General features: G+C 48.0%; 1 protein-coding gene across 5 annotated transcripts in view; it reads left to right on the top strand.

The window, feature by feature from the left end:
- Ssbp3 (single stranded DNA binding protein 3) overlaps positions 1–18,519 on the top strand; it is a 156,762-nt gene that overhangs the window by 120,959 nt on the left and 17,284 nt on the right. For 3 of the 5 annotated variants that reach the window (XM_069987116.1, XM_069987115.1, XM_069987120.1), the window contains 4 exons: positions 10,589–10,669; positions 11,607–11,666; positions 15,866–15,932; positions 16,010–16,086. In XM_069987116.1, the coding sequence (XP_069843217.1) occupies positions 10,589–10,669; positions 11,607–11,666; positions 15,866–15,932; positions 16,010–16,086 (285 nt within the window). The remainder of the gene's footprint in view (positions 1–10,588; positions 10,670–11,606; positions 11,667–15,865; positions 15,933–16,009; positions 16,087–18,519) is intronic. The other 2 variants (XM_069987119.1, XM_069987117.1) reach the window with 1 other exon arrangement.

Here is an 18,519-nt window from a genome sequence, read left to right as displayed (position 1 = left end):
GTTTCTTGTAATGATAGGGGGTGATGACAGCCCGATCTCTTACAGCATTTGTGAGAATGCTGCGATATAATGCATAAGGAACCCACCTGGTTCCAATGAACTCCTATTAGCTACCTATTAGTTTTTGGATTGTTGCTGTGCATCCTTAGGACTGTTATGTGCGATATAATGCATAAGGAACCCACCTGGTTCCAATGAACTCCTATTAGCTACCTATTAGTTTTTGGATTGTTGCTGTGCATCCTTAGGACTGTTTTGTTCAGTGAGCTAGTGGCCAAGGTAAAGCTAAATCCTTCAGCTTACCCAAGTGAGAGCTACCTCAAGATTTTTTGTTTTTGTTTTTTCTTGTTAGTCATGGGCTTGAACACTTGAGCTCTTCAGCTCAAGGCAAATGCTCTCCCACTTGAGCCACAGTGCCACTTCTGTTTTTATGGTTGTTAATTGGAGATAAGAGTCTCAGGGAGGGCTGGGAAGGTGGCTCAGTGGTAGAGTGCTTGCCTTGCATGCATGAGGCCCTGGGTTCGATTCCACAGCACCACATAAGCAAAAAGGAAAAACGCCGGAAATGGCGCTGTGGCTCAAGTGGTAGAGCGCTAGCCTTGAGCTGAAGAGCTGAGGGACAGCGCCCAGGCCCAGAGTTCAGGCCCACGACTGGACCCCCCTCCCCCCCACAAAAAAGAGTCTCAGGGACATTCCTGCCCAAGCTGGCTTTGAACTGTGATCCTCAGATCTCAGGCTCCTGAGTAGCTAGGATTACAGGTGTGAGCCACTGGTGCCTGTCTTCAAGTTTTTTGTCTAGCTACAATGGAACCTTGGAGCACAGCATAGCCTTTATGGCATTGCTATGTGGAGACACATGGGAGACCCGAACAGTTGGCCTTCCCGCACAAAACCCTTTGGTTCCACCAACAGATCTGGCACCTGTGAAACACCAGGTATTGGCACATTAACACTTTAACATATTAACTCACTCCATCTTTCCCACCTGTCTAGTCTGCTCGGCTCTTACCACCTTGTCTCCTGTTTCCTGTCTGCCCAAAAGGAGGCACCAGGTAGGGCAGGGCAAAGGGGTTGCAGGATTAGGAGCTTCTGGTTCTGTTCCTAGCAGGCTTGTTTGTATGAGCTTGCAGAAACCTGAAGTCTGACTTCAGGGAATAAGTCTTTGCCTGTACATCCAAGCCTTTTTGTAGTGAATTTTGCCTGAGTCTCACTTGACTTTCTTGGGAGAGGGGCTATAAAATAGAAGTAACCTCATCTGCTTCACTGACTACTGTTTGAAAGAGTTTGGAAATATGATCAGGTCAGGAAGCAAGTTGCAACCCCCTTACCCTGCTAGCATTCAATCATTTATTCAACTTAGCACCCAGGCATGAAGAATAGCTTTTTGCCTGGCCTTGTTTGGGTCCCAGGGTTGGGAGAAAAGGCAGTCCAGGGCCCCAATGGGTTCATAGCTCATGGGTCAGACTACAGCCTGGGCTAATGCTAGGTCAGTAATGGTGCATTCTCCTCCAGCAAGTACTTTTTCTCTCCAGGGTGTCCCTTCTTTAGAAGAACAAAGCCTACATTCTCGGTAAGGTTTTTGGAGTTCTAGCTGTGCTACCTTCATGTCATTGTTGGACCATCTCTTAGTCCCCAGGGCAAAGGCAAGAACTGTTGCTTTCAAACCTACATTAGTCTGCATGTTTGGTTCTTCTTTAGGCTGCAGACTTCACCCCTCACTTTGAAACCTCTTGGCTCCTAGGTCATTTAAGAAGGCTCTGACAAAATCTCGACCCATCCTTGCCCTAAGTTCAAAAAAGATATGCTCGACATATGAATTTGATCTTATTTTCTCAGGTTATATAATTAATCTCAAGTAACTTACTTGGAGTTTTAGAAATGGTTTAGATTTTGGAGATCCTGTGGTCTCTTCTGGGCCAGAGGTCCAGTTTCTGAATGCCAGTCCCCAACAGCATTAGAGGGAGTAGACGTGGGTGCTATGGGGAGCCCTAGACACCCAGCCCCTGCACTCTGGTACATCAAGGGCTTTGGAGGCAAAAGAAAGAGGGGACCACTTCCAGGGCTCTGGGCACTTCCAACAGCACCACAGACCTGATCCTTATGTTTCTGCTAAGGTTTGCTGCATGCTGCCTGTGTCCCCTGGGTCATATTCCTTAAACATCAGTGTGTTCTGGAGTCTCCTAGACTTTAGCTTTGCCTCCATCATATTATTTCACGTTCACTGAGAAAGGAAGGAGGGATCTTGAGCCATTTCCTGAGCTTTTTAGGGAGAGAGAATCATGAGAAACTGCAACTGCTCATGTGTCTCTAGAGCTGCAGGAGCAAAAGGGGACATCCTTGGCCCTTCTTCTGGTCCATTCTTAATCCTCGTCCTAGTATATTAGCAGGGCTGAATTCTGGGCATTCTGAATTTGTGTGGCACTACAGTTTATGATAAATTGTTATTTTGGAATCATTTTTGAGGTATGCAGTGGAAGGGCAGGAGGGCTGTGTGCATATGGGTGTCTGGAGGGCTTTGCGTGGAGCTAAGATTTCCTGGGTGGACAAGGCAGTGCCTCTTTAACATACGTCCCTTACCTTTATGTGCTGTTGTGATTGATAGTGGAATTTGGGTGCTGGCAGAGATGACATGGAGGAGTGGGCCGCGTCTCTATCAGTATCCATTTTCACAGCAAAGAGCAGCCCTTAGGAGGGGAGAGAAGTTGATTACTCTGGCCAAACTCCTTCTGCATTCCAGGGACCAGCATGGTTCAAGATGGTGGGGCCGTGTCTGTCTCTATGTTCCCACTTACCCAAAAGCTTCTGCAGTAAGTAGAAATCAAGGAGGGGAAAATCTGCTTAGACTCTCTCTGTATTCCCAGCTCCTTATGCATAGACTGGAAGGGGTTTATTAGGGGTAAAGGTTCAGTGGCCTCACTCACAAATGATAACCTTGATGGGTTTTTTTTTTTTATTCACTGCATAATCCAACAAGAAATGGGAATTAGCACCCCAGAATGCTGTCAACTCTTCTCTCATGACCACTAGTCTTGATTTCTGACTTGAAAAAGCATAGAAACATCTTTGGGATGAAACAAAGTAGATGTATGATTTCCTGACACAGATCTGATAGCCACTTTCTTGCACTAGTTCCCACAGGCTAATACTCCCTCCACAGCTTGAGCTCCCCAAGTAAGTGTGTGTATGTGTGTGTGTGTGTGTGTGTGTGTGTGTGTGTGTCTGTGTCTGTGTGTGTGTCTGTGTCTGTGTGTGTTCCTCCACAACTACCAGCACCATGCATCTGGGTCCTCCTTTTCTGCTAGAAGATATTGTTTCATCCTTTGAGGACAAGCCTAAGTGTGCTTATGTCGTGATCACTTCCCATCCAGCTGCCCAGTGCACCAGTCCCTGCCTCCGAGTACTGCTGAGATTTAGTTATAGTTTGTCTTCAACAAGTCTGTTACTCCACTTATTTGTGTGTCTGTAGTGCTTAGCATATTCAGTTCATGGAATGGTACTCAGTGACTGGATGGACTTGCAACTCAGGAGAAGTGAGTTCAGCTCATTTGTCTGGATATTGATGCTTTTCCTTTGTCCCTGAAATGTCTCCTTAGTTGTACAAACACAAAAACATATAATCTTCAGAAAGTATACTACAGGGCTTTACTGGCCCACAAAACTACCTCTCTTCTCCCTTGTCCCATTGTAACTGCTGCCATTCAAGGTTGAGCCCTCTCCTGGTTAATAATGCTAGAGAACCCCTCCATGAACTCACTGGACAGGAAGAGACCAAGCAGTTTGAACCTGCTGAAATAACACAGGGCTGGGAGTCAAGCCCTGAACTATCTAAATCGGCAAGTGAAGGAATAGCTTTTCCCTGCATTGTGCAGCCACAAAATTGTGGGGATCATCAGCAAGGAGGTCATCTGGGACCAGGCTCCTGGACCCAAATCTGGGCTTATTGCTATGGTAACAAACTATACATACATAGGTTTGGTCTTACAAGCAAAATATGAAGTTAAAGTCAAAGCCACATATAAGACATGAGTACGATGGTGCTTTTTTTCTGGATAATTAAGAAATATCCCCATTTGTCCTTCAAGTCTTGAGAGCTATCATGTAGCTCTGGGGTCTGCAGATCTTTTTTGTGAAAGGCAGGTAGCAAGTATTACAGGCTTTGTGAGTCACTTGGACTTTGTTGAACCAGGCTTGAATAAACATGTCAGCGTTGCAATAAAACTTTATGCAATTTCAGTAAAACTCTTTACAAAACCTGTTGGCAGGCTGGATTTTGCCATGTTCCTAGGGTCCTAGTGCTGCTGCTGACCCCAGCCTCCACTCTGCACAGTGTAAAGCGGGTGACCAAGCCTGACCCCTTACCTTGATACAGATCCTGACCCCCTACCTACTGTAGATCTGGCCTCTCTGTGCCTGAACTCCATGAACACATCACTGATACTTAGTCTTCCCATCTGTGTACTGATACAGTCATATTCCAAAGGTGAGAAACAATAAGCAGTATGTAGAGGAACTCCTAGTTAGGTAGTGGATAACTACTTATGTTTTCTATTTCTTCCCTCCCCCTCCCCCTTTTTATTATTAATTTATTTTAATTTTATTATTAATTTATTTTTTTCCAGAGCTGAGGACCGAACTCAGGGCCTTGTGCTTGCCAGGCAGGCACTCTCCTGTTGAGCTAAATTCCCAGCCTCCCTTTTTAATTTTTTTAATGTGAAGGTTCTGGGCTTTAGGGCCTGAGCATTGTCCATCAGCTTCTTTCTTTGCTCAGGGCTAATTCCCTACCACTTGAGCCATAGCTTTACTTCTGGCTTTTTGGTGGTTAACTGGAGTATGAGAGTCATGGATTCTTGCCTGAGCTGGCTTTAAACCACAATCGTCCAAACCACAATTGTCAGATCTCAGCCTCCTGAGAGCTAGGGGTGAGGCACTAGAATCCAGGTTTCGCTTTGTTTTGAAAACCATTGCTTGCTGATTCTGAGCTTCCATGGGGCAGGTGTGCCTTATACCTATTACGCAAAACCTGAGTTGCTCCCCCCACCCATACTTTGTGTGACTTAGCAGGCCATCTAGGAAGTCAGATTCACACGGTGGAGGCCTGTGTCTCCACTGTTTTCCCAACACTGTCCTGACTTCCTGGAGAGATGCCTGGTAGGAAAGGAAGTAGCTGGGCCTTATCTCAGGTGGAAAGCAATGAGCCCTTTTTGGTCTTTTCATGAAATAAGTTTCTGGTTTAGTCTCTGATATTGCACCCAGGTGGCCCCAGTGAGGAGACATTATATATTCCTTCTCATTAGCGTGAGTTCCCCACCATTCCAGGAACATGATGCATCACAACTTGCAGAGAGTTGTGGTATTGTGGCTCATTGACTGGCAGCCAGGGAGCCAAGTCTGGCTGAGCACTTAGGTAATAGGCCCAGCTCAGACCCCTGAAGACCTGCTGTGCATGAGCCAGGCCTGTGCTGGGCACCTACACACACACATTCAGACCACCTCTCCTGGAGTTGGGAATCTCAGCCTCAGCTCCACCCTGTACCACCAACCAAACATGCATACATATAAAGAAGTCTCTTCCCCAGGGGATAGATTGAGGCAGGATTAGAAGACAACTCTCCAAGCTCTGCTGAGTTTATTCCTGAAGGTTGAAATGAAATTACGTTCCCTCCAACGAGCTGCATGTAAAATTGACTCCCTTTCTTTCTCCCACCTTGCCAGGTCCTACTCAGGTGAGGGTGAGGATGAGGCAGCCCATTCCAACAGAGGCGTGGGTTACTCATGGTTCACAGACACCTTGGCCCTCTCCCCAAAGTGGGCTTACAGCAATTTCTGTCCACATTTGTGTCTTAGGAGCAAATTGGACTTGTCTCTTGGCATGTGTATAATCACCATAATTTTATATTCACTCAGTTTAAGCAGCATGCCCAGCAGGCAGATTACACTGGCCACCAGTACAGAAAGCCCTCCATGTCTTACTGCCACTTGATAAAACCCACCCTTCATCCAAAGCAGACCAGTGTCCAGGGTCCATAGGATATGTAATCCTACATATCACAACCTAAAACACCAAGTCCCCTTAAAGTCCTGGCAGAGGACAAAGGCAGATTTAGCCTAGATGATAATGACAACCCCTGCAATTTACAAAGCACTCTCCTGGCTCTCAGAATCTGGGAAGAACAAACAACCTGGGGAAGTTGGTACTCAACATCTTTTTGTGCCTTCTAGTCGTATAAGCTAGAGGATCCATTCCTGTCTGCTCTGTCTGACCTGACACTGGGCATGGATGTGCTGCAGTCGTGCCGAGTGGTGAACCAATCTAGATTCCCAAAGCTCCAGACTTTGAAGCCTGAATCTACCATTTAGTAACTCTCCATTCAGTGAATGGCTTTGCCTTTCTAAGACTACTTCCTCAGCTCTAAAATAATGTGGTTAGTGGCCCTTACTGCATGTAGCCTAGAATTAAGTGAGATGGCACGGGAATAGGCCACACTCTTTCTTGTTACCATAATTGCCCCCATTCACCAATGAAAGGACAGAAGTATAGTCATTAGAAGATGCAGGATTTGAATACAGTTTGGGGGATATTGTTTCTTTTTCTAAAGTATACACAAAGACATGATATCGTTGCTGGAGTTAAGACATGACTTGAATACAGTTTGGGGGATATTGTTTCTTTTTCTAAAGTATACACAAATAAGGACATGATATCGTTGCTGGAGTTAAGACATGACTCAGCCACCAGCTAAGTCTCTGGCCATGGACAAGTCCCACCTCTCCCCTGTCTCTTTGCTCTGTAAATGAAAATATGTTGGAGGAAGAGGTAACACATCTGCCAGGGCAACCTGGATGCTGGACAGATGTGAGTTTCCCCTAAGCTTCTAATGAAGCCACTCGGTGGTCTAGACTGGGCTTGTTATTATGCAACACCTGTGATAGAAAGCCCAAGGTCTGCTGGAGAGACTCAGTGGAACTGGTCTCAGAGGCTTGTCATCGCCAGGCAGACTTTCAGATGCACCTACTTTGTGTTCCTCAAAGGCTTTCAGCAACTGGCCTAGGCCTATAGGGGAGTTGTTTTGCATGGGAACTGATGAATGACATGAACTTAAGGAACCCTGAGCCCCCTTGTAGGCCTCTTTACTTATCTGTTCTGTCTTCGTGGATGAGAGAAGCTCCCACCTCTCAGCGAAGGTCAGAAGCCTCTAACAAGGTTCTTTTTGTATTTGCCATCTAGGTAGTAGCATTTGGCCCATGTGGGTAAGGAATTGAAAAGGCAGTAAAGTCCTCTCTCTGTAAACTTAAATGTAGGTCTCAGTGAAAATGCTGGCTGGGGAAAAGGGGAGTGAGACTGTTCATTTGTGGCCTCAATAAAACAGGGCAGTGGCACCATTGCCTCCTGGTGGAAGCAGAAGCAAAATTTCCCCAAGCACAACTCTGTCCTTCCTCTTGGGGATTTGCCAGGCTGGGTGGGGTTTCTCCTGGGATACTGCAGGCAGTTTAAGGGACATAGACCAGAGAGAGAATACAGTGACAGCTCTAAGATGAATAACAATGGGATGTAGAAGATGTGGATGACCCAGTGGGAGATGATGGCTCCTGGCCAATCAAGCTAGCTTCTGGTAGGACCAGGGTTGTGGCAGGAGGTTCATAAGCAGAGCATAGTCAGCACCTGATGGAGGTAGGAGGAGAGCTTCACTCCATGAAGAGACCAAATTACCTTCACCTGGGTAAAGATTGTGGCGGGATTTCCTCTAGGGTAAGCAGGGCTTAGGCCAGGGTTCCCCGATCTTCGGTGTTGTGAATCCCAGCTCCAACTCTGCATGGAGATGTCAAAGCTGCAGCTCCCTCCCCAGGTTCAGCAGCCAGTTCCTCACTGTCCCCACAAGGCAGGTTGGCTGAGGCCTCATCAAGAACATTGGCCCACAGGTTTGTCTTAAAGCACTGAGAGCAAACATGCCACCTCCACTTGATCCAAAACCAGTCCCCAAGTCCCTGAGTCAGATGGAGATTTTCTGAGGGAGATAATAAAGGTGAACTTCTGAACCCCATGGAATCTCTCAGGGGCAAGGTGTCAAGGGTGGGGGGAAGAAGGGGGGGACTCAGACCTGGGGTTGAGTCCTGATGCTCTGAAGGCTGCATGTAGAGGCCCACAATGAGCACTAGGTGCTCCAGAGTTCCTCATTGATGTCTCCCCTACTAACTGAGCAAGGCAGGTACTGGTGGCCTCTCCTGCCCAGTGAGGTGCACAGGTATGAGGAGCTTGCCCAGAGCCCCGCTGCTTGCTCTGCAGAGGTACTATGTGAATAGGGAGGGGAGATGAGGATTATGAGGGAGGAGGTGCTCCCTTGTTGCCGAGAGCTGGAGGGCCAATAGAAGGCCTTTTGCCCCCTTTTGGCAACTGGACCTCACCCTTGAACCCTCCGCCTTGGTTCCTTTTATTTTTCTTTTTTTGGGGGTTGGCTTCAAATTATCTTGTTTTGTTTACATTACACCCAAGTTTCATGGTACAAAAGACTTGCAGGTGCAAATATGTCCCGCCTTCATTAACTTCCCCTCCCTTTTTAATTTATGTGATTTCAATTTTCCTTCCCTGTACTGTTAATTAGGGGACCCTCTAATCAGTGCCATTATCACAGTGGTATTCATGTTTAGGAAAGCCGCTAAACAAATGCTTGCAAAATTGCTAAATGGCTAATTAATGTCTGTTAATTAAGAAAATTGCTCATGGTAACAAACCATGCCGTTGCTGGCAGCCGCTAGAAAGACACACACTTGTTGAAATTAGTATCGTGGCAGGTAGGGGAACATCTGCTCCTCAGAGCTTTCCGGAAGTGAGCAGCCCCTTGCTCAGCCAAGAAACTCCCAGGCCTGTCCCCAGGTTCTTGTGCACACTTCCATCCCAAGCCCAGCTCCTTCCCATCTTAGGGCTGTGTCTCCCAGTGAGCAGAGCCTTACTACTATGGTTCCCTCTCTTTTCCACGTGTAACCACACCTATCCCTCATACATGTTTGAAGTTTTTCTCAGAAATGGTACAGTACAGTGAGAATGGAGAAGGGTCCAGCTCCCAATGGCCTAGTGGGCTAGGAGGCACTTTGAAGGCGGTTCATCACACCCCCTGTTCCCCCAATTCCCCCCACCACACACACACACACACACACCTGCCACATGTTTATATTTACACATAAAAGAGAGGCATTTGAAAGATAATCTTCCTTAAAAACACATGACTGGAATTTTTTGTTTTTAATCTTATTTTTTATAGTACTAGAATACTCACACTTGCTAGGCAGGCACTCTACCACTTGAGCTACACCCCTAGCTTTTTGTTGTTGATTGTTGCTGCCTGCTTTTTGCTTGAGTTATTTTTTCCTATGAAGTATCACGTTCTTATCCAGGCTGGCCTTGAACTGTGATCTTCTTGATACATGCTGAGGAATTGGGATTACAGATACACACCGCCATTCCTGGCTGTTCTTTTTCTTCATCTCCCCCCCACCCCTTTGAGGTTTCAGGTTTTTAAAAAAATAGTGGTTTCAACCTACTAAATTGATTTTGCCACCCACTAATGGGTTGCAACCCCACAGTTTGACCAGCCCTGTGGTTTAAATGAATTCATCTTCCTCCGTATTCTGTGGGATCCAAGGTCAGCATAGCCTGGAGCTTTGGGTCAGTTTGGTACTGGAGGTAACTCACCACCAACTGGTGAGAAAGCCCAGCCCTTTCACCCACCAACCCGCCCAGCAGCCAAGGGTAGCCACCCCCCCCCTTCTATCCCCGATTTACCCTTTGTTGCCCTTGAACCATCAAACTTCTCATCTGACTTAATTGTGTGGCCATAGCCAAATCTTTTCAACCTTTGCAACTCCATTTCCTCATGGGTAAAAGTTAAAATCAGAGATCCCTATCTTAAAGGGTCATTTTGCAATGCAGGTGAATTTCCCAGTGCAAAGCCCCACAGCACCTGCCCTCTCATTCTCCTTAGTTTAAGCATTACCCTGTTGCTTCACTTCTGTTCATCCTCATCTGCCATTGTCCCCTATCTTCAGCAGGCTTGCTGCTCCGCTTCTCACTAGCTCTTGGTCAGTTCAGCCCTGAGGGACCCAAGTTACCTTGTCTCCCCAAGACTGAGCTTCTTGGGAGTAGAGATATCACCTCCTCCTCCTCTGTGAATGGCACTTGCAAGATTTGTATTAAAGCCCAGATGGCCTCAGGAGACCTCTGTCTATGTCGCTCCCCTCCCCCTCCCTCTTGAGTTCATCTCAACCAACGTATTTAACATGGCAAACTCTGCTCAGATGGATAGACTGTGTCTAGCCCTTACTCCTGTGTGCTTTGAATAAGGTGCTTCGTTTTATTTTTTGTTCTTCCAAATCCCCTGTGAACGTACTGATCAGCCTCCCTCCCTCCCTCCCGCCCGCCGTTGTACACCATTGAAGCAGGACCTAAGCAGCCGCTCCACCACCTCCCGCCAGCCAGAGCCCACCACCTGCACGCCCGCCGCCACCCTGCGTTTTGGTTTAATTTTTGTTCTTTTAAGCTTCTGCGCTTCTCCATGTGCTGTGATCTATAACCTGCCTCTACTGTCTGGCCTCACAGGGTCCTCCGGGGTCACAGCCCTCGCCGCACGCACAGCCTCCACCTCACAATCCCAGCAGCATGATGGGACCCCACAGTCAGGTAAACGCACTGTGGCTCGCCCCCCGCTGGCCGGGGCTCGGGGCAGGAGGAAGGAGAGAGCCCGCAGAGGAAAGACAAAAATCAGAACGAGCTCTAGCCATTGCCTTCTGGTCTTCATTGACAAGTTTAACTCCCCCCCACCCCCCCCAAAAAAAGTCTTTTTTCCCCCACCAAAAAAAGTTAGTCTTCAGCCCTTGGACATCACACCCAGCAGCATGGATATAAACAAAAACAAGAAAACAAGAAAAAAATATTTCTGTGACCTTGTCAGCGGCCTTTGCGTTTTTGTTTTTTCCTCTCTCACTTTTGGTTTGGTTTTGAGTTTGGTTAACCATTTGTTTGTAACTGAGGCTGCATCCCTAGCCTTTTCTTTGTGCACTCACTGCTGAGAAAGCTTCCTTGCCCATTCCCTGCATAAGTTAGGATGCCCGCTGCCCCTCACTGTTTCCCATTGTGCTTTCCCTTTGAATCTTTGCTCCCCTTTCCACTCCTTCTTGTCAGTGGTTTCTCTATATGTGTGTGTGTGTGTGTGCGTGTGTGCGCACATACGTGTGTGCGTGTGTGTGTATTTAGCTCTGTCTGCAAACCCTGAACATGTTATGTGTCAGTCCTTTGTCTTGTTCTTATATTTGCCCTTATAGAGAGCAGAAGTGTTCTCCTTTGCCCTCCATTGATTTCCCTGTTCTTCTGTGTCCTGTGCAAAGCCCCAGCCGCTGCCCCTCTCTCCATAGTAGGGCTCTGCAAACCAGTGCTGTGTTAGGGTTCCTTGTTCCTTTGCCATGGGAAGTTTTGCCCAGAGGGAAGAGGCTACCCAGAGGAAAGAGAGCTTAAAAGATCACTAGGCATAACAAACTAGACTTTGTGGAGTAGAGAGCATTTGTGTTTATTGCTGTACTGTAGCACAGGCTATCATTGAACTAATTCCCTGTAATTGCAGCCTTTTATGTCACCGCGATACGCAGGCGGCCCCAGGCCCCCGATCAGAATGGGAAACCAGGTACTGTACCTTTTCATGTTCTCTCTCCCCACACTCAGCCATCATTGGCCCTAGGCAGACTTGGTCTCAAATCAGAATTGGACAATAGGTGAAGGGATTGAAGGTGGAGGACAGAATTGAGGTGGAAGATAACTTATGGCAGGACTACTCTGAGCTCATGGTGCTGTGTTTGCCCTGCCTATGTGGGTGGTATTAGGAATCCTCTCCTGGGGTTCAAAGGGCAGTAGCAACAGCATCTTGGCTGGGACTGCCAGGGACTACCTTCCAGCCCCTTCTCTGAAGGGGGTCTGCCTCCTTAATGAAGTTAATTGACAATGTGATTTTTTTTTTCTGGAAGCTTTTGAGAATCGCCAAGGCTGGTAAATGTGATCCTGCTCCTAGCGGGAGAAGTGGCTATAGGAATGCCTGGATCAGGAGCCTGGCTGCAGCAGAACAGGGTGTCAATATAGTCTGTCTACTTCCCAGACCCAGCTCGAAACAAGGATGGATTGTTCCTGTAATTAGAAAAGTGATGAAGAGGGTTTTTCAGCTTGGGCCTGTGAGGGTTGGTACCTCTTAAGTGGTCTGGAGAAATCAGTTGCCATGCCACCCTTCCTAGTCCAGCCCATTGGGCAGCAGGAGCCTGGCAAAGTGCAGATGAGTCGATGCCTCTTCTGAGGACTGACAGAAAGAAACAACCTTCAAAGAAACCTTAGGGCATTTCTCTTTAATGTATTTTTTCAGAAACTTTGCAAAAGCCCTTCAGAAAATCAGACAGCAGTGCCGGCACACCCAGCCCTTGTTGCTCTTGGAGTTGGGAGTTTAGTCAGTGACTACATTGACCCTACTGTGTGGAATTCTTTGCCATCCCCAATGCTCTGCACGAAAGCTCCAGGGCAAGTCACTTCAGAGACTGTAGAGTGGAGCTCATATGCAGGGTCTCCAGTGTTAATGTGGAACTTTGCATCGAAATTCCCAAAGACCTGTTTACTGTTTTCTTTGGAAGGATGGATGAGATGTTATAGAGGCCCAGCCCTCTGAGCAAGAAGGGATTCTTGGGTATATCATAGATGAGGAATCAGAAGGTCAAAGTAGATGAATGATTTTCTAGAACCTCACAATAAGTTAGGCTTCAGTCAGTTCCCCAATTCAGCCCAGTGCAGATTCTCCTTACCCAATCCCATTTCACTTAGCTTTCAGAGTTAGAACTCCACTGCTCTGACTTGGCCTTCACTCTACCAAGTGGACTCCTTTCCCTGTCCCTTTAGGGGCTCTGTTTGGACCAAGCTAAGTATAGAACAGATATTCTTGCCACTGATTGTGGCCCTTCTTCCATCAACTGAAGGACATGAGAGGGCATGTACATGCTTCTATTCAGGAAGTAAGCGTGAGCAGCAGGCACCCAAGAACATTCAAAGAATAGATTATCCACACCTTGCATGGCAAATGATTCCAGCACACTTGCATGAGAAATCCATGCAGATTTCCCACTTTCCTACAAACTCCAGAAATCTTCATCCTCCACCGAGGGATCTGTCCCTTCCACAGGTATTGTCCCTCGGGTTCATAGAGAGTGCCTGAGATGGGACCCCCGAGTGAGCTCGACCCTTTCCTGCTACCTGTAGAGGGAACAGAGGCAGGAGGTATACCAAGGCTCACACACCTGTCATAGGTGCCTTCTGGGAGAGGGTGATGAGTGGAGTGCTCAGGAAGACAGTGATCCCTGACTTGGACTCTAAGACTTGCCTCCCTGACTGGAGCTTTGCGGCTGTGTGTAGAGAGTACCATTGTTGTCCAACAAGGGTATTTGGGTGAGTGGTGACCAGTGTGGTTCACCATGGTTTAGGAAAGCAGGGGGTTGGAACCCAAGGGTGTCGAGTGCCACCCGCACACAACTTTCTGTAGCTCCCACCTGGCCCTGATGCTGTCCTGGCAGCGCAGGTATGCGCTGCAAGGATAGCTGGCATTTGTCCATTTCCTGCCACATGCTTTTTGTGCCTCACCCCCAAGGTTGTAAAACTGTTGGCCCACCTCCAGAAACATGTGGAACAGCATCTTTCTCCTCTGTGGCCCCAGGGGGTATACACAGCAGTATGATAGACCCATCCACAGCCATTGTTTTCTGCTTAGACTTGAGAGTTTCAGCTTTCTCAGTGTGAGACCTGTTTTCCTTCATCCTACCCTTTTCTGCTTAATAGAGGTCCCACACAGTCCTGTCCCTATTCTCAGTGAGAGCTGCAGCTTCCAGGCCCCTCTGTCCTAGAGTCCTGGTGTGTGGCAGGTTTAGTGCAGGCCAGAATGAAAGCCCAAGAAGAGCCTTCTATAAGAATTGGCAGTCTCCACAGGCCGCCTGAAGAGGGAAGGAAGGGCTGCCATCCCTGTGCTACTCCATCAAGGTCAGTAGGGAGTTCCTGTCCTCAGGACCAAAATATTCCCCTCTATCTAAGTCTCCTAGATTTCCCCAGTCAAGCCCACCACAGAGGCAGGCCTGCCGGGTCCTCTGTGTCCTATAACTAAACTCCAAAATACTCCCAGCCAAGAGATTGAGAGTAAGAACTGAAATGGAGAAAGCCAGAAGCAAGACAACTAAAACTCAGAACATAGAGAAACAACCTCTAAGCTCCCCGAGGAAGAAGAAACAGCAAAAGCTAGTAGCACTTGACCTGAGGTATGCCCAGCCAGCAGGCTTGGGTGGTTCTCTGCAAACCTTCCCAAGTAGCCATACCCTCCTGTTATAAAAGGAAAGCAGGGCAGTTCAGTCCCTTTTTTTTTTTTTTTTTGGGTCCGGTTGTGGGGCCTGAACTCTGGGCCTGGGCACTGTCCCTCAGCTCTTCAGCTCAAGGCTAGCGCTCTACCACTTGAGCCCTAGTGCCACTTCTGGCTTTTTTCTTTTTGCTTATGTGGTGCTGAGGAATCGAACCCAGGGCCTCATGCATGCAAGGCAAGCACTCTACCACTGAGCCACCTTCCCAGCCCCAGGTCAGTCCCTTGACTTCTCACCTCAGACCTGGCCAAAGGCAGAAGCTCCCCACCCAGCTAGCCCACAGTGACAGCCAGAACTGGTTGCCCTCAAAAGGGCCTCCCTGCTATAGGGCCTCACCCTTCATAAGCACTGGCACCTGCTGCTAGGGAGCCATGAGCATGAGTCACCATAAGGCTTTTTCCCTAAAGGTGTAGGTCCTAGAGTTGAAGCCCTGGAAGCACACTTCCCTCAGCTTCTGCAGCTGAAGTAACTTCAGTGCCAAATGCTTGTTTTCAGTAGGCTTTCACGAGGCGTACCAAGCACTCCCTTAGGAACCCACAGCATCCTGTCCCACTTTGACAGCAGTCACAGAGAGCTGCTACTGCAGCAGGCCAAGAGAGAGGTCTGTCCTTCAGTGGCTTATTTCATCACTCCTGAATGCGAACAGATGGGAAGCTGGGAGCTTGGAGGGCCCAGAGTGCCCTTGGATCTCTCTGGACTGCAATTGCCCTGAGTCTCAAAGCCCTCCTCACCCTTCTCCCCTTAGAAAGGGCTTCCCATGATGATAGGGTTTTAGCCTGTGGGCCTCTCCATTCTTGTAATTTGGAGGCAGAAATAAAATGAGTTACCTCTTGAGTTTAGACAGGATTGGGCTTAAACTGCGGTATCTGGAGTTTCAGGTAACTAAGAGGGAGTGGGCTCTGCTGCCCTCAAGAATGTTCTGGCTCGGGGTACTGATGGTTCACAACTCTAATCCTAGCTACTCAGGAGGATGAGATCTGAGGATCACAGTTCAAAGCCAGCCCAGTCAAGAAAGTCTGTGAGACTCTTTATCTCTAATTACCCACCAGAAAACCATGGCTCAAAGTGGCAGAGCACTAACCTTGAGCAAAAGAGCTCAGGGACAGAGCCCATGCCCCGAGGTCAAGTCCCATGACAGACCAAAAAAAAGCAAAAAGAATGTTCTAACCTCAACTCAGGGTTCTGCAGTTCCACAGATCTGGAAAACAGAGCTATGGTTCCTCTTCACCACCCTATGCTCTAGTCCACCCAACCCTCACCACACCCCCCCACCATGTCTGATGCTACAATTTGTATTTGCCAGAGCTGACCGTCCCTTACTAAGGGATCCTCCCCAGCCAGCAGCCAGCTGCCCTGGTCTTGAAGCAAAGTACTGGGTGAAGTAGACAGCTACATCTCCCTCTACCCACCAGCTCCAGGAAGCTGCTGCTCAACTTGTGTCTCAAATCTCTTTCAGCCTCCAGGAGGAGTTCCTGGGACACAGCCATTGCTGCCCAATTCCATGGATCCCACACGACAACAAGGTAGAGAGGGCAAAGCAGGTGCCTGGGCATGAGGAGGGCTTGTCCTGCCTTGACCACTAACCTACTCCCTCCCACAGGCCACCCCAACATGGGAGGATCGATGCAGAGAATGAACCCTCCCCGAGGCATGGGGCCCATGGGTCCTGGCCCACAGGTAACCAGCCATCTATCTATCTGTCTGTCTGTGTAGCCTTCTCCCCTGCCATCTGTGTGCACCCGCCTTCTCTCCCCTTTCCACAGTCTGTCTTCCACATCTCTGCAGGGCTAAGAGCAAGGGGGTGTCCAGGTTCCCAGGTCCCACCCTGTCTATAATGGGCAAGCAGCCAGCAGTGCAGAGGAACCTGAGTGGGCATCATGAGAGCCATCTCATTGGCAGAACCTGCTAACAACCTGATAACTTGGAGAATTTGAAAGGCAGAGAGTCTGGTACCATGAGCTGCGATGGGGGCCTCCAGAAATCCATAGCTGCCTGCCGCTCAGCATGGAGTAGACCTGGGATAGGTTAGGAGTCATTGTATGTAATGACCCGGAGACAGGACAAGTAAGTGGCAGTGTGTCACTCACTAGCAGTCTTTATGTGTCCTTGGATGAGTCACTCTGAATTCTCTGGCCCTCAGTTGGTCTGAATTTCTCTATCTGTTAAATGAAGGAGGGAGTCTCAGGGAAGGAGGAACTCCTGCCCATTTGACCAGAGCACACCATTGCCCAGAAGAAATTATTTCAGGCGCCCCATGTACCTCTTCACAATGACAAGCACAGCATTTGCCCCATGCCCTATAGAGCAGGGCCATCTACACAAGAGTTGGTGGTTCTTCCTGCCTAGACCTTCTCACAGTTCCTCTCCTGCCCCTAAGTATTTAATGTGGCAGAGTTTAGTTTCACTGGGAATGCTCCAGAACCTGACTTACCTTTTTTTTTTTTCCTCTCCTAGTCATAGGGCTTGAACTCAGGGCCTGGGCACTGTCCCTGAGCTTCTTTTGTTCAAGGCTCGCCCTCTACCACTTGAGCCACAGCACCCCTTCCAGCTTTTTCTCTTTATGTGGTACTGAGGAATTGAACCCAGGGCTTCATGCATGCTAAGCAAGCATTCTACAACTAAGCCACATTCCCAGCCTATAGAACCTGACTTTCCTGAGGGAGAAGGGCAGTACTGATATTTGAACTCAAAGCTTTACACTGGCTAGGCATTGTTCTGCCATGTAAATCACACCTCCAGCCCTTTTTTTGCCCACCTCCCCCCTTCTTCAGATAATGTCTTATAATCTTGCTCAGACTGTGATATACTGTTTCTGTGTAGCTGTAATTATTGGAATGTCCCACACATTGTTGTGATGGAGGTCTCACTAACATCACCTTAGCTGATCTTGAGCTATAATCCTCTTGATATCTGCCTCTTGAGTAGCTAGAATTAAAGGCATGTTCTACTGTATCTAATCTAGAACATGACTTTCCCAAGGAAGCTAGAAGTCTTAGGAAAGTGGCTTCACATACTGAGAAGGTGGCTAAGTGGCTTCACACAGGTTTATATTCTAGAGCATTCCTTCCTTCCCTCCTTTTCTGCCCTGCTTAGATTTGCCTTGTTCTCCCTGCCTTGGTTGTAGGTGATAGAGATTCTCTGGGTCCTCCACAGGTATCTGGTTTCTCCAGGCTGGTGTAGTGCCTCCCGTTTACACATGTGTTTTCTCTCCCTCTTCTTCTCCATCTCCTTCTCCCTCTCTTTCTCTCTCATTTTCTGGTGGTTAATTGGAGATACGAGTCTCATGGACTTTCTTACTAACCTTGCTGTCTTGGAACCACGATCCTCAGATTTTGGCCTCTTGAATAGCTAGGATGACAGGCGTGAGCCATTTAGTGCCTGGCTATTTGCTCTCTTGAAGAGAGACATCTATCCTATAGACCTAAAAGCCTCTGCTCACTCCAACAAACCGATCCACTGCTTGAAAGGTCTTAGGGAGGTCCTGTCTTTGGCTGAACCCATTCTGGAAGAAAATGAGCGTGCAGCATTTGCAGCTCTGGTGTTCTTGTTTTATTCTTCTTCCATCCCTCAAAGTTCACGTGTTCACCATCAACTTTCAAACCACCAAGTGACTACCTATGTGGGGCTGCTTATAAGAGGGGACAGGATCTGAAAACAGCACCCCTCTTCAGAGTCCAGAATGGCTCTCAGTACATGGCCTGCGCCACATGGTAGACACTCTTGGTAGAGTCAGCAGTGGATTTGGGTTTTCAGTGTAATATGGGAGGGTGGGATCTGAGACCCCCATGGGGGGATGATCAGAGCCTCATTTGTAAGCTGAGAGCAAGTGCAGCACCTTGCCTATAGGCTGTTGAAAGAAGGAAGATCAAGTTCTATATATGATAGCTAGACCTTGGTTATGGCTATGAAGTGTCCCAAACCCCTTCTTCCTGCAAAATCATAACAGTTTTTTAAGCATGAAGATTAAGAGGTATAGCTACAGCTCAGTGCTTGCTTGCCTAGCATGTGTAAGGCTCTGGATTCTATCCCAGCACAGAAGTGGGAGAATTTGTGTAACTATAGTAAGTGTGGGGCTCTCGAAGCTGGCAATGGCTGCCACCCCCATGTCTG

The sequence above is a fragment of the Dipodomys merriami genome, unplaced genomic scaffold (genome assembly GCF_024711535.1).
Source record: "Dipodomys merriami isolate MVZ:Mamm:240054 unplaced genomic scaffold, mDipMer1.0.p SCAF_34, whole genome shotgun sequence".
NCBI classification, from domain to species: Eukaryota; Metazoa; Chordata; class Mammalia; order Rodentia; family Heteromyidae; genus Dipodomys; species Dipodomys merriami.
Note: the sequence above shows the minus strand (reverse complement) of the source record. Positions and strands in the feature narration are given on the sequence as shown.